The 23,020-nt window shown below is 39.7% G+C and overlaps 2 protein-coding genes across 2 annotated transcripts; both read left to right on the plus strand.

The window, feature by feature from the left end:
- Positions 1–5,948, plus strand: LOC115814372 (E3 ubiquitin-protein ligase NRDP1-like). The gene is made up of 6 exons (XM_030777193.1): positions 1–80; positions 792–901; positions 3,350–3,621; positions 4,100–4,235; positions 4,502–4,605; positions 4,998–5,948. The coding sequence occupies exons 2-6, from the start codon at positions 812–814 to the stop codon at positions 5,350–5,352; spliced, it is 957 nt and encodes a 318-aa protein (XP_030633053.1). The 5' UTR covers positions 1–80; positions 792–811; the 3' UTR covers positions 5,353–5,948.
- A 3,862-nt stretch (positions 5,949–9,810) lies between these two features.
- On the plus strand, positions 9,811–19,198 carry dgkab (diacylglycerol kinase, alpha b). Its single transcript, XM_030778235.1, has 23 exons — positions 9,811–9,874; positions 10,281–10,357; positions 11,049–11,193; positions 11,283–11,357; positions 11,763–11,812; positions 12,002–12,076; positions 12,439–12,555; positions 13,047–13,164; positions 13,391–13,479; positions 13,612–13,722; positions 14,097–14,195; positions 14,457–14,528; positions 14,727–14,800; positions 14,922–14,996; positions 15,106–15,191; positions 15,477–15,566; positions 16,113–16,273; positions 16,616–16,680; positions 16,971–17,061; positions 17,754–17,940; positions 18,109–18,229; positions 18,438–18,498; positions 18,875–19,198. Exons 1-23 carry the CDS (start codon positions 9,811–9,813, stop codon positions 18,950–18,952), a joined length of 2,181 nt encoding a protein of 726 aa, XP_030634095.1. The 3' UTR covers positions 18,953–19,198.
- Positions 19,199–23,020: the final 3,822 nt, after the last annotated feature.

The following is a 23,020-nucleotide window of genomic DNA, read 5'->3' on the forward strand; positions in this document are numbered from 1 at the left end:
TGTGAAGCCAGCCAACGGTAGCTTTGTTAACATTACTCTGAACCACTATCTGGAAATTTCATGTAAAGATTTTACAAAAGGTAAGCTGTCTTTTTGGATCCTTTGTTACTTTTTGATAGCTGGCCAGCAGTATTGTTAGATTGTTTGTTTATTACATGGTTTCCTGTAACGAATGAACAAGGGTCCTGGCCTACTTTGCAGAGATTGTGTTCTGTACCTTTATCAAGGTGGACCCTAGTAAGTAATCTATTCAGGGCCCTGTGTGTGTGTGTTTGCGGTGGTGTGGGGGTTATAGTTAAACAGGGCTTGATTTGAGTAAACCAGATACTAGATACACATAAAACATATTATGAAATTATCCGAAAATTTCACTCTGCTGCATTTGGTATCCCACGTGTATAGGATTTAAACTCTCAGTTTTAATATTTGCATGAGAGAATGTAACTGTTTTCCTTAGATAGCAGAACAGGTTACAATTTAGTGTTCATCAGACGTATCTAAGTCAGTGAGTGCTCGCTATTTACAGCATAAGGGCACATGCAACCCTGTGTGGGGATAACCCTGCTTACTGTTGTATGAAGTCATATATTCTGTATATTTCTAGTCACATTCATTCTCTAAATCAGAAGAATTAGAAAAGAATAAAAGAATCTGAATTTGATTTGGGGTTTTTTTTTATCATCTCAGGATCCAGGTAGTTGTTTCTCAGGGAAGGAGGGCATTTGCATACAAGTCTCTGAACGTCCCATATCTGTTAACCTTGACCAAAGTTCTCTCTCTCTCTCTCTCAGGCTATAGAGAGTGATATGCCATGGGGTACGACGTTACCCGGTTCCAAGGAGACATAGATGAAGATCTTCTCTGTCCCATCTGCAGTGGAGTTTTAGAAGAGCCTGTTCAGGTCTGCTTTTTATGTGTTCGTTTTATGTCATCACATCTTTCAGTTTATGTTGGCTTGTTGTACCCTCACCCTCAGATTTTACCCTTGTTACCTGCACACATTGCTTTCAGTCATTATTTGATGTATGTCATATGATTTTATTTATATATATGGAATTAGTGAGAAAAATTGGCTGTCTTGGTGCTTAATTTGTGTTTTCCCTGAATAAGCTTGTAACGTTTTTACAAAAATGTTTTTACTATGATCTTTGAGGTTTGTTGCTCATTTTGTACCATTTTACTAGAGTCTATGTGATGTTAGCAGGGTTAGCTTTTGGTTATTCGCGTGTAGTAGAAATCTCGAATATGGTGAGTGGTCTGAAGTTGAATTATTTTGAAGTCACAATTTTTTTTAACACTGGACTCGAGACAGGATTCAAGTCTGGATTCAACTGATCTGACACTCGATTCCAAACTACAGTTTAACTCTGGCATTTCTCAGGGATCTCCATACGAGCTGTGGAAGGCTAAGGGCTGAATAAAAAGTGTTTTCTTTTCTCCCCCCTAATGTGATCATTACCGTGAACAATTTTCCTGTACCGAGGTTGAATGTACGTGCCGAGTTCTTGCTCTGCCTGTGAAAGTATGTGCTTTGGGAAAATTGTTGCTGTGATGGTTGTTGGTGCCAAAGGGCTCACACAAGTTCCAGGGTGGTTTTGTAGGCAATAAACTGCAGTTGAAAATTAATTGATCAGTTGGTTATAGTCTTCTCTCATTGTAATTTTATTGAAGCTCAGCTTAGATTGAGTCAGAAATGTCTCTGTTACATAAAACCTTTATAAGATTTAAGATGTTATATAAATAGTTAGCCTATAACATTTAAGATGTTGCACATGATGGGAACAAGATAACATTTATGCATTAACTGTGTGCCTCAGAGTTCTTATTAGAGATTGTGTGTGTGTGTGTGTGTGTGTGTGTGTGTGTGTGTGTGTGTGTGTGTGTGCGTGCGTGTGCTTAACCATAGAGAATCAGTGGTTGCTCATTCATTCTCACACAGTCAACTCTGGTGATTCTGTTACAGTGGACACCCCGGTAGCAGAAACTGCTTTTCACACAGGATGACTCGTGCGTATCTGTGAAACATGGGAGATACTAACCCCACAAAAAGTGGACGGGTCATAGAAAGGAAAGCGCATATAATGAGCACAGCAGCTCTTTACGTTCTCTTTAGGATATTAGGAATGTTCAAGATCCCATTTGCGTAAAGGAGTGACATGAGAATAAGCAGGAAGAGAACAGAGGAAGGAGAGAGCATGAGAGAGATCAGCTTTCAAAGGGATGTGGCGAGAGAGAGGGAGAGAAGGAACGGGGGAAGAGAAGGAGAAGGAGAGGGAGGAGAGAGAGGACTGAGGAGAAAAAAGACAAGATGTGATTTTTTTTAATCATAGTCGGTTTTGTAATTTGTGTGCAATATTTTAGCTTGCACATCTGGTGGATTATACGGTGTGTACTACCTATACATATGCATATTGTTCTTGGAAACCGTTTGAAAATCCAGCTAGCCATTCAGAGAAGCCAGATAATGTTATGAGAAGGATATGTTATGCTTACCGCTCTAACCCAGAACAGTGAGAAAGGTGAGTTGTTTTCCCCCTATATTCATTATATTCTGTAGTATGTGGCTTGTGTACTGAAGTGAGGTGTCAGCTCCTGTGTTTCTATATTTGTGAGTATCCTTGCTTGTGCGGCTGTTAGACTGCACTGCATGCTGGCAGTGGTTCAAGCACTGGACCACTTAATGATACCTCTACTTAATGACTCAGCATGTGTGTGTTTATAACTAGTCATGTGTTTAAAATGTCTGCTCTCAACATTCCTTATTTGTGTGTGCGCGCAACGCTTCATTTTTCTTTGTGATGTTGACTCATTTACACAAACTGAATTCAGTAGTACCATTGTCGGATAGAGACGGGAGATGGGTGAAACTGTATACTCTACTTGACCTTGTGGGTGTGTGGGGGGATTCTGTCGTGGAGTACTGTTAATTTATCCTTCCACAGGGACCAGTGCTAATCAGCACTGCGGAGTATGAAGGGAGGGAGGCGATTGTCTGTTTCAGTGCATTACAGAGCACCACACACCACATAGTGTGTTCTTCCTTAACCAGCTCTCTGAAAGCCTGCCCAGAAAAACAGTACATCGAGCCTTCTGTCTGTCACTGTTTTCTCTCATTTGTTGATGCCATAAAATCACAGTTTAGCTCAGCGCTCATGTTTGTTTAAGATTCTCAGTTATCCATTTGGCTCAGTTTGGAAAAATAGCACCAGTGTTCCTATTACTCAGTTTTCACATTTAAGGTCTTAATTATTTGACCAAGTCCAGATTGCTGGCTGATGCAGGAAGTGGCCTTTATTCTGCTGTACTTCCTGTCGCCTGCGACCTGACCGTCGTGTTTTTTCCTCCGTAGGCTCCGAATTGTGAACATGCCTTCTGTAACGCCTGCATCACGCAGTGGTTCGCCCAGCAGCAAACCTGTCCCGTCGACCGCTCCCTGGTCACGCTGGCCCACCTGCGGCCCGTGCCTCGCATCATGCGGAACATGCTGTCCAAGCTGCAGCTAACCTGCGAGAACGCCCCCTATGGGTGCAGCGCCATACTGCGCCTAGACCAGCTGCAGGCCCACTCCAGGACCTGTGAGCACAACCCCAAGAAACCTGTCATGTGTGATAAAGGCTGTGGGTGAGTGTCTGTCTGTCTGTCTGTCTGTGTGTCCAGATATCACCATGGTCATTTTTCCTGAACTGGCTTGATCTGTCTGTCTATATCTATCTGTCTATACATATATATATGTCTGTCTGTCTATCTATGTATCTATCTCAGACAATCACAAGATAATGAAAACTTTCCATCGCAAAGACTAGGATTCTTTAGAATTATGTTTGTATTGTTGCTGCTCTGAGTTGTCAAAAAGTGTCCAAGTTCAGTCTCTGCTGGTGACTAAACTGTGCTTATAGCAAAAAAATATATATATATCGATCACAAGCCTGAGTCAAAGTCGTAAGTCAAATTTGGCTCAACTGACTATGTTCCAGCTGGTGTTTTTAAATGTCAGAGGTAGCAGTTGCACTGACACACATTACAGTCTCCTTGGACCCTTTTCCTTACATGCATGTTTGTGTCTAAATTTTTCCTTTACCTGTTCCCTTTGCTCCTCTAGGCTGGAGATGCCCAAAGACGAGTTGTCCGGTCATAACTGCATCCAGCACCTCCGCGGTGTGGTGCAGCAGCAGCAGAGCAAGATCGCTGAGTTAGAGAAAATGGCTGCTGAGCACAAACACCAGCTTGGAGAGCAGGTTGTTTGTTTATTTATTTATTTATAACAGCAATGACATTTATGTGTCAATTAAGGTCAAACTGGCCACACTAGAGCATAGACCAGAGAATGTATTGATGATAAATGTAACATCCTAAGAATTGATTGAAATGAACCTAGTTATTTCTTTTTGTTTAAGACTTGTAGTTTTGATGTTCTTGTTAGTTCTGTCTTTTTATGGTTATATGATGATATGTTTATGATTTTCACGATGGTTTCATTTGTCATTTTTTTTCTGATCGGCAGAGGCGAGATATCCAGCTCCTGAAGGCCTATATGAGAGCCATCCGCAGTGCTAACCCCAACCTACAGAATCTGGAGGAGACCATCGAGTATAATGAGATTTTAGAGTAAGTGGCAGGTCTTCCTGTGGACTCCTAACACATACCAGCAGTGCCAATGAATTCTACTGTAATTTATTCTACTGAATAAATTCTACTGTAAAATCAGGCCAGTTTTAAATCTGAAATAGACCTTTATTGTCAAATGATAAAGGCTTATTGGCTCTGTTAAAAAGTTTGCATATATATGCCATCACTGTACCTGCTCTTATGCATATGTAAAGCATAAGTTACTTAGGTTTTATGAGAGGTTTCTACAGGCATTCCTCAGAGCTCATTATATCATCATCATCATCATATTATTATTATTGTTACTATTATTATTATTATTATTATCATCATGTATAAGAAATTAAACATAAATGTTTCTCAAACTGTTTGTTTGTTTGTTTGTTTACCAGGTGGGTGGGATCCCTGCAGCCAGCCCGTGTGACGCGCTGGGGTGGGATGATCTCCACGCCGGACGCTGTCCTTCAGGCTGTCATAAAACGCTCGCTAGTGGACAGCGGCTGCCCCGCCTCCATCGTCAACGACCTCATCGAGAACGCTCACGAGCGGAACTGGCCCAGCGGCCTCGCCACGCTGGAGACCAGGCAAATGAACCGCCGCTACTACGAGAACTACGTCGCCAAGCGTATCCCGGGGAAACAGGCTGTGGTGGTTCTGGCCTGTGAAAACCAGCACATGGGCGAGGACATGATCCTAGAACCTGGACTGGTCATGATCTTTGCCCACGGAGTGGAGGAGATTTCATAAACAACACGTAGCCAACACAACTGGAAATCGGACTATAGCTGCTTCACAGTTTTGCTTAGATACCGCAACTGAAGGAGGTGGCATGATAAACATCCTCACTGCTGATTGTATCTGGGTTGCTTCTGCAGTAAATATGTTTCACATGCAGGGCAGCTCACCCAGTAGATGCTGAAAGAGTTGGGAGAATATCTCACAATCCCAGTAGATGCTGGGAGAGTTATCCCACTATCCTGATGATGATATCTTCTTAGTCCCTTTGACTGGAGAATGCTGATTTGTAATGAGCGCATGGGTTTAAGCAATATGGTTCTGCAATGGGTGTGACGCCTTGTTTGCGCTAAAACATGGGTTTTTTTGTTTGTTTTTTTTGCTTTCATTCATCCCTTATTGTCAAATTAAATGATCTTCAAGGAAATGACGGTAGGGAGTAAATTCCATTTCTCAGAGACGATCTTGAAGGTTGGGAACATTTGGGAGATATGTGTTCTCCAGGGCATAAAGACGATTACAGCTAGATCGGAATCCGTGAACATGATGCCAAATTGCTACAGGTTAAGTTGTAAAGGAGCCAGAAACCAGAAGTCATGAAGGATTAAACCCATGATAGCACTTATGAACACAGTTAAAATCTAGCTTTTTTTTTCCTTTGTTACGTTATGGGAAATCATCTGGGCTCTTGGGAAGACGCGTGAGAAGTTGAACGATTCTGACACCAGTGGATCATTGTCTAACGCTGTTCTCTGTCCGCAGTTGGACGCTTTGTTCGTGCAGTCAACTCGTAAACGTCATAAACATCTCAGCGACAATACAACTTCGTCTTTTCCAAGCGGTCCCCTCCTGCCCGCCGCTGATGTTTTATTGCATCAGACTCATCACTTTATTACACTTCTTTCTCTATATTTCTCAAATTGTCCCAACCTCAGTATGAGCACAGATTCAGTACAACCTCAACGTAAAATTACTGCAGAACTCTCTATCTTAAAACGACCAGATGAGGTGTGGATGTTTAATTGCACCTCGGGTCCAACAACACAATGAGGAAGTATCATGCCTTTTGTTTCTAATCATACTTGAAGTTGTTGTATTTTATATGTTTATTTGATTCCATGTGGAATTGCACCTTTCGAAGTCCTTTTTTCCGGTTGTTACTTTGTTATGTATACAGTATGTGAAAACGGGTCCAGAAGCATCGCCTTATTGTTGCTTACCAGAGTTTTCTTGTGAATTCTGTGTTGAAACGTAAGATTTGTTTTTTATATGAATTTGTTTTTGATGTTTTCAGTCGCTCTTCACGAACATTTAGACTTGATGTCTTTTGTGCGATTTAGTATGGCCGAGCAATATATGTCTTAAAAGCGTAATATACATTTTATTCTTGAACGCAGGCGCCCGAAGGATGTGCAAACATCACGAAGCGTCCACACTGGCAGTGTATAATAATGTTTAAATGCGTTCCTTTGGTGTTTTATTGACTGACCTCGTACAGCTCTCTCCCGCTTAATATGATGAATAATCTCAGGACATCTGTGTCTTATTCAACATTAATCTCTACGAATATTTTCCTTAAGGCTATGGAAAAGTTTCTGAAACATGTAATGTACTGTTCTGTACCAAAAGAGATGTTGAGATGAAGACTGATCGTATTGACAAAAAACCAAATGCTGGAAACTTGTCAAGTGGAGCACTGTAACTTAACATCAAGTGCATTATTACACGACTTCTCTATAACTGCTGACCACTTAAGCTTTTCAGTTCATATTTTAGATGGATGTTGCCTGAGGTTAGTCGCATTAAAAATTAAACGAGAAAATCCGTTTGGCTCTAGCAGTTTTTTCCTCCACTAAGCTTAATATAATTGAAGAAACGAATCTGTTAATGAGTGCGTGCAACGAGTGCCAGTAGCAGTTCACTCTCTTACTACCTACTCCACTAGGCTATATCAATTTCTGTCACGAAACCAGGGGTAAAGTAACAAAGAAGTCGTTTATTTAACAATGGAGAGAAACTTAAGTGTTGATTAAGCAGTGAGACGATGTTCCATCACCATTTCTGCTTTTACTGTTCGATGGAAGCTTGCTGGCTGCGGATATCGTGGTATTACGGTTTAATGCCCAGTGATTCCTGATCCATTTTTCCTTTGCTTACGTAATTCCGTTTAAATATTAATTTCTGAAGTGTTTTATGTAATTTCAATGGCTTATCATATTTAATGTGTGTGTCAGAGAGAGAGAGACTTGATGTGTCTGTGTCCCGGTTACTTATGTTCAGAGATTTCATCTAAACGAACCAGAAGCTTCTGAGGCAGCGCTTCAAGCCTCGTACAGTAATCGGTCGCGTGTTGTGCATCTAATCAGTTGGATCACTCTGTGTGAGGGGTTTTCCCATAGTGCTGCAATGTAGCTCTGCAAGACACCTTGCAGGTAAGATTCGTAAAGTTTGAAACTGCCACGATCTTCAAGACCCGCCCAGAAGAGTCTGCAGGAGTTGCCTAATCCACAGTGTTATCCTGCCCGTTCGCCACGACAATCGTCCTTGTTAAATCAATGAAAACGTTTGCCCCGAGGCATAGTCCGCTGACAACCCCCACTATCGCTGGAGTACCGAGGCAAATTGCTCTAATTCAAGGTAAGTTATAATACAAGTTGTTTTGTACAGCCGTGTTTTACGTTTCCTTATACATTTCTCGGTCGGTGTGCGACAGATAATCGTTTGAGTTATTTTAAGACATGGGGGTTAATCCCTTTATGTTGCTATAAATACTAATGAATGAACTCAAAATAATATCTAAAACTGAACGTCTGTTCCAAATATGTTGACTTAATGAAACAAATAACTGTAAAGGGAATGGGTAGTTGGGTCAAATCTTAATTTCTGTTACGATTCATTTTTCATCTGTTGCGGAAATCAAGATACAGTCAGTGGACGGTATAAGGCAAAAATCAGTCAATTCTGAAATCACATCAAATTTTTCATTTAATGTTTTAAACTGCGTTGTCTTGTTATGGTTGTCAGCGTAGTATAAAGTATGTATTGTATCGTTGTCATAACCCGCTGTGGCTCTATATGAATAAGTGGCTTTGAAGGTAGAAGCACCTCAGAGGAAGATGAACATAGATGAACGTAAACTTCGATAATTTGAAATGAACCACATACTGTACATTGTCGCAGGAGAGTCTTCAATGTTGGACTTTTTCCACACAAAAAAGCAAGAAATTAAGGTCCGGTCAGGAACAAATTGAACTAGGACAAGTGAATAAAACACCATCTAGCATGTATAACGAGTTAAGTCGTCTTTAGTTTCAAAACAAATATGTCTTTGATTTAGTCGTTCCTTCATCAGTTCCGCAGGAAAAGCACGACTTCTTTATGAAATTTTTCTAACCCTACAAGTTTTACCTGTCAATCCTGCAGTGTCGGTGAGATCTATGTTTCTCTTTTCCACCTTTGCCGCGGATGTTCACCTGAGGACAAGCGGGAACCATATTTTTGGGCGTAGGTCAGCCAAAGTCCATATTCTGCGAGGTTCTGGCGTAGTATAGGTTTCATTTGTTTACCTTAAAGTCAAATAAGTCTTTTATTTGAGTTTGCTCTGACGATGTGGACGTGGTACAACCTGTCTTAGACCAAACTTCTCCACAAACTATAGTGTCTCGTCTGGTGTTCCAAGTACAAGAACGTTTGCATCTATTTCATTATATTAAGTTTCCAAAATTTGAATATAAGAGCAGAATACTCATTTCCAGAATTGGAAAAGATGTGTTTATACAATAACTTGCTAAAATGTTGGGGAAACAGTTTAGAGCATATACAATAATATTAATAAACACACTTATAACAGCAAAGGTCTTAAACAAATGGCTCTCAAATTATTTATACTGTCCCTCACAAAAGCTGGGTCAATTTACAGGTAGGTATTGACAGAAAGTTCAAGTAAGAATAGCAGCATATGCATGATATGAGCAGCTGAGAAGGCACACCTTGTTTTGAAGGAGACACCTTTAATACGCTATACCTGTCATGACAGTACACAATCTGTGATGTAGTACACATTTCAGAAGAATGGGGATTAACCTGTTCTGTTCTATTCAGATATCTGTTCATGGACGTTGAACTTCCTACAATAGCAGCTAACAAAAATCTACACTTCCTCTGAACTTTTTTCATCCCTTCTTTTTACAGAGTCGTTTGGTTTGTTGTGTTAACACCTCTGTCTGGTTCCTCCCTGTTATGTGTTGCTCCATCACTCTTTTTTTTCCTCTTTGTTCTCTGCACCTTTTTCTCCAGGTCAGCTTGTCACCACAGTTTGTCTGTGTGTCTCGCTCTCTTATTTATGATTTGGTATGTGTGTTTCCTCAATCACCTCCACCCTCTCTTTCTCTCTCCCTCCCTCTCTTTCTCTCTTTCTCTTGTTTTCTCTAACCCATTGTACCAGGTTGTGAGTGAATAGTGACTAGCAGAATGGCTTCTCAAGACAGCGAACTGAGCCCTGTGGAATTCATCCAGCTGCAGGAGTACATGGAGTGTAAGTCTCTCAAATTCATTCATTCATTTGTTCATTAACTGAACAGTCTGGATTAAAATTTTCTCACAGTCTTCATTTTACGCTTTTGTCAAGTATTTCAGTGTTCCACAGTATCAGACTAATGAATCAGTTGACAGTATGTTTCAATTGTAATCCACACCAACGCACATGATTCAACTTTTTCACTAATCCCTGACTCAGACACCAGTTCACAGGGAGGTTGTTTTTGTTCTGTATTGTCAAGTCGGTAGTACCACTGTAAGTTGTTTCTGTCGGATTTATAATGTATGATTAGCGTGCCATTTGTTAAATTAGTTGTGTAGTTATGTTCATGACATCACAATGTTGGCTATATGTTGCAACCCTGAAATTGCCCAGCAGATCTTGTGTGTTTTCTGCCATGCAGACAGCAGTATGGAGGTGAGGGATGTGCTGAAGCAATTTAATGCAGGTGGGAAGTTTGCCCAGCATAAGTTTGGAGAGGTAAGGTTAAGACACTCTAAAGTTAAGAGTCATAACAACTTGAAGAGCTGACTGATTCTCTTTTTGTAACTGTCATTTTTACAGCTTTTTTTAAAAGCCATAACACATATTAAAGTATTTCTCAATGACCAAATAACAGATTAATTACTGATTAGAATGAAAACAAATTGTAACATAGAGTGTAACAAAATGCAAATAGTTCATGAGAAATATGCCAGTCTTAAATTAACTCTGTATACTTGCCCACACTGATCCACTTTTAATTTACTGCTTGGCACATTTTCTGTGCAGTGTCATATGCTATTGATAGAATATGGGTAGTTTTATATGGACATTAGTGTAATTCACCTGTGAAGAATCATAGCCTACTCATGCTGACACAGTTTTAGGATGTGCTTTATTACTGAAGCCTTAGGGCAGAACATCTGGAGCAACCAGCGCACCCAATCTGCAAAGCTTTTGTCAATATCATTATCAAAAGTCACTTAAATTGTGAGGACACGGGCATCAAGAGATTACCACAAAATACATCCATAAATTAATCTGCGTACTCAGACCCTCCAGATAGCAGATCTATTCACATTAATACAATGTCATTTATCTCTATGTAAGTCAGTAAAAGTTATTTTATCTTAATGTATTATTGCTGACGTTTATGTTTATGGTACGTCTAACTGTTCCTTTGTTTTAGCGCATCGATGCAGTTGGATTTTCCCTGTTCCTGAAGACGTACCTGGAGGTAAATGATTTTCCAGAAGATCTCTGTCAGCGACTTTATCGCTATTTCCAGGCTTCTGAGCAGCATTCGTCTGAAAAATGCACCTCCCCCAAAGACGGTTAGACTTCACAGCATTACCATATTTTGCCTAAATGCAGATACCAAACTCTCAAACACACCAGTGCCTCCTTTTCATTCTTTGCTCAGGTGGTGTTTCCATTAAAGACATATCGTGCTATTTTTCTGTGCTGGAGGCAGGAAAACCTAGAGACAAGTTGGAGTGTAAGTTTAACACTTTTTGTCAAGTCATTACACAAATGGAACTTAAATACTTGCGTATTAAAAGATGCAACAATTCTCCAGTAATCCTTACTGTGTGACAACTGATTATATTAGCATTAGAGAAAGAGTGGAAAGGCAATTTTCATGTGACAAAATGGGAGTTTGTGAATGACCCTGTGGACACATAGCAGATGCAGTCAACTGAAATGTAAGAATTAAGTATAATACCAGCACTTCACATTTCTGTCTTTACAAAAAAAAAAAACAATTGTGTATTTGAGTCACCCAGCTACCTTACTTTAAACAATTACATTGTGTGTACATGATCAAGCCAAGAATGAGTTATTGGAATGAATGTGTAAAGTTTTGAAAAACAAACCTAATTATACCACTCTTCACATACAGTTACTTTCAAATTATATGACAAAGATGGCAATGGGCTTCTGGATACCTCGGTGAGCTATTTGTACACCCAAATAGTGTGTCTGTTGTGGAGTAGATGTGTTGGCCAGTAAAACATAGTTTAAAAACTTATTCTGTTAGAACAATAATGTAGCAATTCAAAATGAAAATATACCCAAGATGTGGCAAGAGTGGATGTCATTTCTAGTTTTCTGTCATTTTTTCTCATTTTGTTGTAATAGGAAGTGAACAGGATAATCACTCAGATGGTTCGGGCCGCCCATTACCTCGGCTGGGATGTGTCAGAGCTCAGGCCGGTGATTAAAATGCTCCTCTCTTGTACAAGCATTGTTTGTAATTCATGGTGTTACACGTTAAAAAGAAAACTGTAAATATTGAAATTCTTGCACACATATCACAAATTTACAGTTTGTATCAAGGTAATTAAAACATGCTACTTAGATTTTCATGATTCGGTTGAAAAATCATCACGTGTGTGTGTGTGTATATATATATACACACACACCACACTATATATATCTATATATATATCCACTACTTGCATTTCAGCTGCCAAGCCTGAATGAGAACTAGCAATTGGCCTAGCCTATAGGTACAAGCTTTTCAACACAATGACTGTGAGGGACAGGGCCGGTTATAGATTGCTGTGATTGGCCAGGTGCTGAGAGACATGATGACAGCCATAGATACAGACAGCAATGGGATGGTCACGCAGCAGGAGTGGATCCAGGGTGGTCTGAACAACATTCCCTTACTGGTGCTGCTGGGGCTGAGGGTAAGAGCCAAACCTTTTTTTTTTCCTTTACACAGTGCATATACATGACTTTTACTCTCAGCAATGAACATTAATTGTGTCATAGTGACACACTCATGAGCTATTTGTGGAATTCCTGTATTCAATACTGGGGTGTTCAGCAGTTAACCATGTGATTACATGTAGATTTCCTTTGTCTATTTTTTTTTTAAATCTTTAATTCAAGTTCAGTGTACTTAAACCAAACCTTCCACAACTGATCGTAATTTCTTTAAGAGTTGGGAATAAAATAGGAATGAGAATATTATTGTCAACATGTCAGTTATGTCGTCGAACACAGTACTGATATGAAACTTGCTAAGAAGCTGGTTTTGTACGTATGCAGAGACTGGTTAGGTTTAACTGGTGCCATATTCCTCTTTTCCTCTTGCAGCCTTTAGGTGGCATCACACGTGCATTTATATGTGGACGGTTTGAACTCTTGCATAGTGACTTGTCCTGTTTTTGTTCAGATCCCTGAGAAAGACGGGCAGCACATCTGGAGGATGAAGAATTTTAACAGGCCCACGTACTGCTACGTATGTCAAAACCTGCTACTGGGGCTGCGCAAACAGGGCCTCAGCTGCAACCGTGAGTGCCCTTTGACCTTTCGTCATCTCCGATCGGCTGTCCCATACATGACTTAATGTAACATAATGGGAACAATCTGTTTGTAGACATGCAAAAAAAACACGTCGAATTTATGTCCGTTTTTGATATGAAACATAATTTTAGTCACCTTTCAGAATACTGTGTGTTGTTTGGATTTCAGACGGACTTGCCAAATTACTTTTTTTTTCTTTCTCCTTACTTTCAGTTTGCAAGTACACTGTCCACAGTCACTGTGCCAATAAGAATCCAGCTCCCTGTGCGAAAACGTTCGTCAAATCTAAAGCAGAGTTAGGGGTGAGAAAAGCTGTGATGTTCGAGATTTTTGTCAACATTGCTTTCAAATAAAATATCATTCTCTATCCACATGAAGAAATTACAACAACAAAAAACGTCACCATGTACCAGAGTGTCCATTTCCAACCGTAGGTACCAGCTCATGACTGGATCAGTGCTGACTGTGACTCCAGTAAGTGTGAGATCTGCAATAAGAAGATCAAGACACTTATGGGAAAGCACTGTGTGTGGTGCCATGGCATGGTGAGAGAGTGCAGCATGTATGTGTGTGTGTGTGTGTGTGTGTGTGTGTTTGTTTTGCAAACTCACAGAAGCATCATTCACAGAGGCTTCAAAGAGCGAATTGTACATTTAATGCAGGCCTAAACATAGTTTATATTTAATCTGTGGTGTGTTCAGCAAAAGACAAAAACCCCAGTGTAACAGGACCTGCTAAGGACTGTCTGTACTCATTTTTTCCCTTTGTGTGACTCCCTTGCATGTCAACAGAAGAAATGTAAAACCTTATGATCGCATGATAATTATAGCTTGTGTAACATGGTGCCTCAGTAGGGTTGGCCTTAAAAAATTTATAGTTTAAATCCTTTTTTCTCTGTTTTAACTCTGTTTATTTTAAGCGCCATAATGACTGTGTGTCGCTCGGCCCAACTGCCTGTGACTGTGGACCTCTGAGGGACCATATTCTCCCACCATGGGCCATATGCACGGTCTCCAAGGTAACAGATTCACCAGTGAGACTGTGGAGAGAAAGGGAGTGAGAGAGAGAGGCGGGGGTGGAGTGAGAGTTTGACCACTTCTCACAAATGACCTGTCTCTTTAAGCTAAATGCCTTTGTATCCATGTAGACTTTCATATTAAGCATCTTGAATATTTGCGTATTGTACATTACCCTGTGTTTGTAGAGCATGTTCTTTTGTATTTATGAATTTGCAACCTGTCCCTGGTGCTAATCTTCTTTGCTGACTGATGGGCTTTAGGAAGGTATGGGCTCCATCTCTGCGGAAGAGAGGGACCTGGTGAACATGACTGCAGATGGACATTCACTGCAGGTAAGAGGATCACCTGTGATTTATGTCAGCTATTGTCATTTGTAAAATGACAAAATTTCATTTCGCTCAATGGACTGAACGTTTTACCTAATTCCCCTAAATACAGCCGATTGTCTGAATTTCTCTGCAAAATGCCAGTTCCGGTTGTTTTAGTTTTACTTTTATTTCTTTCTTATTTCTCTATTTCCGCGGCCCTAGGCCTTCCCTGTCCCAAATGTTCATCCTCTTTTAGTGTTTGTGAACCCAAAAAGTGGTGGCAACCAGGGAGAGAGGTAAGAAAAATACTATATGTACGACATATATTGGTACAAAAAAAAAAAAAAAAACAGTTGTGTATTATTTGAGCTTAGCATGTGTATATTATTTTGTGGATATTGTCCTTTTTTCTTGCAGAGTCTTACGGAAGTTCCAATACCTGCTGAACCCAAGGCAGGTCTACAATCTATCCAATGGAGGGCCAAAGCCAGGGTACAGATGATACTGTGCATATACAAAACTAAGCACAAGCCATTTGCATTTTTTAACTCTTGTAATTAGTAACATAGACGTGTTGTTTTGCAATCACTTTTTGCTGCAGACTTCATTTCTTCCGGAATCTTACCATGTACCGAATCTTAGTCTGCGGTGGTGATGGCACTGTGGGGTGGATCCTGGAGGCTATTGGTCAGAAGAGACACATTCTCGTTGGCTTTGATACTGTCCAGTGCATCGTCCAAAATAAGCCTGACCAAAGTTCCTAGAATTACATTAGTGTCTGGCCTCATAAAAAAAAAAAAACAGCAGTCCTTTTTTTGTGAGCTGGTTAATTTGCATCTGTGCTACAAAACTGCCTGTAAAAAAGATTTTTCCTTTTGTCTTCAAATAGAAGACATCTGATATTACACCCTCAGATATATAAGATTTATCAGACATGCCCACACTTACACCTGTCATCTCTGTCTCCTACAGACAAAGCTAATCTGGCAGTCCGTCCTCCGGTAGCAGTTCTGCCCCTTGGCACAGGCAATGATCTGGCCCGATGCCTTCGCTGGGGCGGGGGTAAGACGGCGTCCTCAGTCCTATCATTCCATGCTGGTACAAAATGTCTGTCGTATCAGTGTCCAAAAGAAGTCAGAATGGAAACATCCCTGAGTAGAGCAGAGCAGCTTCACACACAGAATGAAGCTCACTGAGCAATCAAACAGCCTGATCTGACTGTATGAATTACCCACCAAAATGGTAGAACACCAAGAAGGCCGTCAGAGAACTGTACCTGTAGTCTTGATTAGCCAGGATTCCTCTTTTAGAAAAGGCTGAAGAAGTACAGAAAAAAAAATCAAAAATTGACTTAAAATGGCTATAATAAAATACTGAGTGTCATATCTGCTTTAGAATAGGTTTGGCATCAATTCTTTGCAAATCCCAGTAATAACTGCCTATTGTTACATACTTCATACCACACACTGAAGGATAGTGTCACACAAAAAAAGGGGGTTTCATTCTTGAACAAACACAGAGAATCTCCTTGTAAGGTCTAATTACTTCTGGGATCTGGCAGTTAGTCAGTGACGATTTTATTTTATTGCGCTGACTGTGTTGTGGTAGGATATGAAGGCACAGATCTGAGCGAGATTCTGAAGGAGGTGGAGGCTAGCTCCGTCATACAGCTGGACCGCTGGAGTATCCAGGTTATCCCAGATAACCCCCAGGAGAAGGGCGATCCTGTTCCCTATGAGATCATCAACAATTATTTCTCCATCGGAGTGGTGAGTCAGTTAGGTTACAATCACCCCATGCCGAATAGTTTTGTCTGAAGAATTAGCCTTCAGTGCTCCACTTTAATCACTGTTATCATATTGATAACAATCTCTAAAGGCATATATATATACACACACACACACACACACACACACACACACACACACACACACATATATATATATATATATATATATATATATATATATATATATATATATGTATGTACACACACACACACATACATACATACTATATACTGTATATATGACCAGCTAGTGCCATAGGGTTAGAGTATTTGAGTGACGTTTGATCACTTCCAAGCATCTAAATCATGTGTCTGATTCCAGGATGCTTCCATTGCCCACCGATTCCACACCATGAGGGAAAAGTGCCCACAAAAGTTTAACAGCAGGTGAGATTCTGAGAAAAAGGCTTAAGTTGCGAGCCATTCATTTTCTCTCTCTCTCATTTGAAATGAATCAGGATGAACTGGCACAGTACTCAGCACCACTGACCACCCATAACCATTACTGGCACTTCACCTACAAGTTTCTGTCCTAAAACTGACACACATTCTGCGTCATCCCTGGTACTAGGAGGTTTTTACAATGTATTTTAATATTGTCTTTGGGTTTGCTATTGTAATACCTTGTATAAACTGTCCCTCTTATCCTTAATGTGTCTGTTTCTGTTGCCTAAAAGAGCTAAGAACAAGCTTTGCTACTTTGAGCTGGCCACCTCTGAGACTATATCATCCAGCTGCAAGAATCTGAAAGAATGTATTCAAATTGAGGTGAGCACTCTGGTATTGGTAAAATATCATATCTTGTCCTGTTGTGTCTGCAATGGAAATGCTTTTGATATAGCTGAATAAGACAGCTGCTGTTCTCTCTTTCTTCTCTCTCTTTCTTTTTTTCTTCTTTACACAGTAGGACTAAAACACATCCATAAAAGGAATCAAGTATCTGTCTTTTCTCTGCCAGTTTGGCTTTAGCCATTGATAGGAAATTAGATTTGTTGCAAATATAAACCAGACAAAACTGATTGTCGTGTGCAGTGTGTCTTGTTGTAATGTTTCTTAAATGTACATGCACCATACCTGCCTCCACTGAAACAAGTGCTTGTTAAAGAGAAGCATGAGTGTCACTGTCTGCATTTACAAATCCCCCCAAAACAGCAGTAGCTCGGACTCAGCCGCTCTGACCAGAGATTTTTAGACTTGTTTTGCACAAAGGCCGTATTGTTTAAGTAACATCTATAAATGAAATTATATATGTAAAAAATAAAAATTGTAAATGATGTTGAAAACCTGAGTCTATCTCGGTTTTCAGCATGAACTGATTTTTCCATAAATTTTATTGCTAGATTTAAACAAACGTAATCTTTCATCGAGTCTTCTTTACTGTGTCTGTGTCCTGATTGTTTGCTCCTGTTGAACTTTACCCTGAGTTTTCTCTATAACTAGTGTTTTTTTTTGTCTGACAGTGCTGTCGAACCCCATTGGACCTGCGCAATCTCTCTCTGGAAGCCATTGCGGTGCTCAACATTCCCAGCATGTATGGTGGCTCCAACATATGGGGCGAGTCCAAGAAACCAGAGGGGGTGACTGAGGGAGACAAGCAACTGCCCAAGGTCATTACTGACCCGGAAATCCTTAAGACGAGAGTTCAGGGTGAGATGAGTTTTCTCTGCACTCACACTCTCAACACACCACAAAAAGAGAAAATGCCAGGTGTGATGTAAAGGAGAGATGTTATTTATTGTTGTCAAACATATGTCATAAGATGTGTTGTGTTATGTCCTATTTTAATGTGACATTCTTGATGTTCTCCACTCACAGATATGAGCGACATGCGTTTAGAAGTGGTTGGGCTGGAAGGAGCAATGGAAATGGGGCAGATTTATACTGGCTTAAAGAGTAATGGACATCGACTTGCTCAAACTGCACAAATCACTATCAGGTGGATAACATGGAGTTCACATTCACGTAGTTCTATACAAACCAAAATTATCAATATAGTCAATAACTGTATGAGTTTTTTCTATCTTGGTTTTGAGGTATTATAATATTGTAATATGAGGATACTGTAATAATAATGTATCTTAATTGAGAATGCATAACCATATTTATGGTTTTGCTCATGCAATGAGTTTCCCTCTGCAATTTAGGACACTGAAGGCTTTGCCTATGCAGATTGATGGAGAGCCGTGGATGCAGCCTCCTTGTACTGTAAGTAGTTACCGTGGTGATAGAAGAATGCCAAAAGGAGCCAGTGTGTTTAAAACAAATACTTTGCTGAAGAACTGGCATTTCATGCTGGGTTTTTTTTTTTTTTTTGCCTTTCTTTTATTATATATTCTGATTCAAGATCAGAATACGCAGAGAACATTATTAGTTAAGCTCCCTTCAGCGCAAGACAGACTTTTGTGCCTTTATCTGTTCTCACGTTGAGAGTCAAACATCAGTTCATTCGAAATTCACCTGGCCACATAAACATGAGATGCTAAAGTTAGTGAAAAAATAGTGTGTGTTCGTGTCCAAAGCTGAAGGCTGTGTAACCGCTATACTGTGCCTCTGTTTTCTCTCTGTCCACATTTCTCTTCAGATCCACATCACGCACAAGAACCAGGCCAACATGTTGATAGCTCCACCTGCAAAATCAAGTGGATTCTTCCACCTCTAGAGGAATACAAGACAATGTCCACAAGCAACAGACCTCTGTGGTTCATTTGTAGTATAGGTAGAATTTCAGAATTATACAGTGTGAAAACGTGTCAAATTGATCCAAAAAGGATGTGGTGATTTCCCTGTCGTTTGATTTTTTTCTTCACTCATTTTTCGGTCCTGTCATGTGATCATGTCTCAAATTATCCAAAACTGGTGTTTAGAAAGAGTTGTGCTTTGGATGTAATATGCCACATTTAGCTCTGTTCCTGAAACACAAAAGTTTTTCCATTGAGAATCTCATTCGTCTGTGAATTTTTGTCTGAGTAGAATGTGTTTTCTCTTACCTAATATGAAGTGGTGTATGGCACAGTGTGTTTCCATGATAGCTTTTTTTGGCAGCAGTAACTCTATTATAAGACATAATTTTTTTCCAAAATAAAAGCCTAGTTTAAGTCAAGATCCATAAAACTGCCACCAAAGTGTTACACAAATATTTTAATTTTATATCACAAGACCAAACAAAACACAGTTTAAACAGACAGGGGCAAAAATAAATTGATTGAAAGATTAAAAATTTAAAAAGTAAGTCAGAAACAGGCCTTTTTTTACGCTCATTTGAGGAAATTCACCAGTTAGGAAACAAGGTTTGGAGATTTGACTGTGAAAGTCTTTTTAAAATGCATTTCCATTCTTCTGATAATTTAATAAAATATGCCTTATATAATAGCATGCCAACTACACATACATTCCCTTCACAGCACAGTGTTATAGGAACTGAACTCATATATCAACCACAAACCCTCTATAAAGCCTTCATTACAGTATTTTAATGTTATATTTCATCACTAAATGATTCATGAATGTTTTTTGCATTCTATTAATATTTTACTCATAGTGTGTGAGTTTATATGTTAAAGGAGTGATTATATATTTGTCCTGTAATATTTAATGTTATCCAAACTAGGATATTAAAGCAGTCTGTGTTGGCATATCATTTTTTGTTCTGTCCATTTTTTCTCTGAATTTCACCATTGCCTATTGCCATCTCTTATCTTATTTTGACTAGCCTAGCTTAAACCGCGGCTAATGACACAGCTGTGCTTGTCAGTGACCAACAGTGCCCCATATGATTTTCAGCTGTCACTACCTTCTAATCACCTGCCAAACCCCTCCTTGCTCTCATCTCTCAAAATTCTCCTCCAAATCGTGTCTCTGAAGACATTCTTAGGGACGCATATTTGTTAAGAGTCGTATTTTCACTCCCCAGCAAACTGTCACACTGTCTCGTCCAAGGTCATATCCGTGACCGGGTGTAATGTGCGTGACTGAATGCATCTTTTACGGCCAGTATTGCTACTGCAGCTGCCATTGCAACGTTCCCCTTTTAGCATTTGTTTTATATGGTGGCTCGTATGTTTGGGGTGTTTATTTGACAGTGTGGCTTCGTGATGAGTCACTGAGAACCATCCATCACTTCCATTCCACCTCTGTACCATTTTTGGTACGCTGCGATCCATTTACAGAGGTGAATCCCAAGGCGGCTTAAGCCTTAAAAAGGATTTCAGTATGTGCTATCGAAGACAGAGTTTTGGTTATTGACTAGCTAAGTTCCAAGGTCAAAATATCCATGTAACTTTGAGATGAGACGGTTTCAGAACATGGATGTCAGGGAACGGCCACTAGTGGGCAATATTGGATATGCCGTGCTACAAAAGAGATTCAGTTCTTTAGGAAGCTGACGTACTTTGGCTTGCTTCCTATTCTGCCCCACTTCTGTCGATTTTGTTGTTGTTGTTGGGGTTTTTTGTTTGTTTGTTTTTGCTTTATTGTCATTTAGTTCTTTTTAGGATTTCTCATCGACGAAGTAACTAACATAACATTATGTTAATTTAAATAAAGTAATGCTAAATCTGACTGCGTCTTCAGATTTTTGCAACACATCCATTATTTGGATTAGAATAAAAAATATAGCAATTACATACAAATAGTCTTTGTGGTGATTGACATTGCTCTTAGCAGTTCCTAGTTTTGGCCATAAACCTGTAACATGTCAGCAAACTGCGGGAATAAAATGCAGGGACACAGTGCGAGCCACGGCTAAATGAGTCTGATATTGTTGGTGGCGGATCCGCATTCGTAAGACTGAAAACCTCCGTAAAATTTTAAAAATAATAATAATAATAAAATAATAAAATATAAAAAGGTGGAATGACGCACTTCGAGAGCAAGACTGTCCTTCGCAGATTAACAGAATTTATATGTAGCCCATACTTACTAACGATAAACTACCTTGCTTCCGTGCATAGCTACTTCTCCCACCCCTCTTGGTTAAACAACAATGTAAGTGACGGGCGCTCAGAAAATTTGAATGTGGATGCTTCATACGGAACTATCTTTGTCTCTTAATCAGAATCCATGTAATTTTACTTGAACAGCACCAGAAAATCTGACAATTCGATATTGTTCCGTTCGCTATTTTTAGAAACCCCCTTTCACTCTTTTTGTCCTCAGATCTCCACATCTGCTCAACCAACGTAACAGATTGGGATTCCACCAACGTCAATGGGTAGCCTCTCATTTACGTCATCGGAGGAACCTGCCGCTGCTCTTCTGCAATAGACAAGCACCGGCTGTTCTTACTAGTAGAGCAGTGGAACAACGGGGGAAAGTCAATCTGGCTGGAAAAAGGGTATCGCATTGCGTAGTCTGAGGCAGGGAAGAAAAGCCCACTCTGTCTCTCTATCGACTAGTTCCTCTAGATTTAAATCGCAGTGGTACTGAAATTGGAGGAGGCGTAGCCTATATAAGCAGTCACTCGAAAGGTGAGCGTGTTCGCAGGAGCAGTACACTGAACAAGAAGATAAACAAAGCGTCCTTTCAGAGTAGTCGGAAAGCGGCCAAGTTTTTAAGGAAACATGATGCGGACAGTCTGCTGATGTGCGCACGTGTAACAGGTGTCTGCGGTACAGGTAGGAATGGGTGAAAACCCTATTATATCGCCTGAATAGACGAGGTGTGTGTAAGGTGTGGACGTACAGTACACATTTAAAGACACCTTGTGGTAATATTTTATTTTTTTATTTGTTCGGTTACCGCTAATGATTGTTGTTCAAATGAATAGTCACAACAGACTTGGAGTTAAAAATGTCAGTGAAACCATGCGAAAACATACTTTCAGTCACAACTTTCGCAGTCTAACATCAAGTTGGTCGGGAGCAGCGAGACGTTTTGCTTTTTTTAAACAGTGAATCTCAAATAGCATTTAGTGGCATGCAATGCAGGTTATTTTAAGGCCATGAAATTTGAAAGATACAAGGGCTTATACACCACGCTTCTTTGTATCTTACCGTAGCCTATATTAGTTTAATTAATAGTTAGGAAAAGATGTGACCATTCTTTTTCCTTAAAATTGTTATGATGCGTTATGTTAGCTATTGTTGTGATCTTTATTAATAAGCACAAAATATCACAAAATATCACTTTACAATAACTTTGCTGGGGCCAGTCTCAGTCTCTCTTTACTGGACTAACTAGTCGCAAGCAACCAATAGATCTCAACGTTACCATACAGGCGTTACTGATCATATGACTGTATGAATGCTCAGTATTTTGCACCTACGGCTATACGTTTATGTGAACGCGTTCAGCGTGTTTCTTGATTCACTCGGCTGTCATTCATAATTATCAAGTGTGTAGTTATTTACATTTTGCATTCTTAAATTTAATAAGAACACAATGAAAACCTGAAACACTTAAACTCCAATTTGTTCAAATCAGCAAATGCGCTAAGGGTAGATGGGTTCTTATAGTATTCACAAATGAGATGTATTAATATTATACTACTCTATAATAAAAAAAAAACCCCACAATATTACACACAAAGACACATTTCACACACATGCTGCTAATATTACCATGTTACTCTTATGATGCACTGTATATAAACATTCATAAAAGTCACTTTGTAAAATAAATAAATAAATAAAATGATGAGGGTAGGATCTGCAACATCTGAATTGGAACAGAAATCTTAATGGAATAGACCTTTCAGATTCCCAGACCATTTTGGTAGGGTCATTAGTCT

This window comes from Chanos chanos, chromosome 6 (genome assembly GCF_902362185.1).
Source record: "Chanos chanos chromosome 6, fChaCha1.1, whole genome shotgun sequence".
NCBI lineage: Eukaryota > Metazoa > Chordata > Actinopteri > Gonorynchiformes > Chanidae > Chanos > Chanos chanos.

Bases quoted from the DNA above. Each gene is read 5' to 3' on its own strand.
- LOC115814372 (XM_030777193.1), top strand. From the start codon at position 812: ATGGGGTACGACGTTACCCGGTTCCAAGGAGACATAGATGAAGATCTT. The intron at 902-3,349 runs GTCTGCTTTTTA...TTTCCTCCGTAG, and splicing joins TTTTAGAAGAGCCTGTTCAG to GCTCCGAATTGTGAACATGC. The intron at 4,236-4,501 runs GTTGTTTGTTTA...TCTGATCGGCAG, and splicing joins AACACCAGCTTGGAGAGCAG to AGGCGAGATATCCAGCTCCT.
- dgkab (XM_030778235.1), top strand. From the start codon at position 9,811: ATGGCTTCTCAAGACAGCGAACTGAGCCCTGTGGAATTCATCCAGCTG. The intron at 9,875-10,280 runs GTAAGTCTCTCA...TCTGCCATGCAG, and splicing joins GCTGCAGGAGTACATGGAGT to ACAGCAGTATGGAGGTGAGG. The intron at 13,480-13,611 runs GTGAGAAAAGCT...TTCCAACCGTAG, and splicing joins AATCTAAAGCAGAGTTAGGG to GTACCAGCTCATGACTGGAT.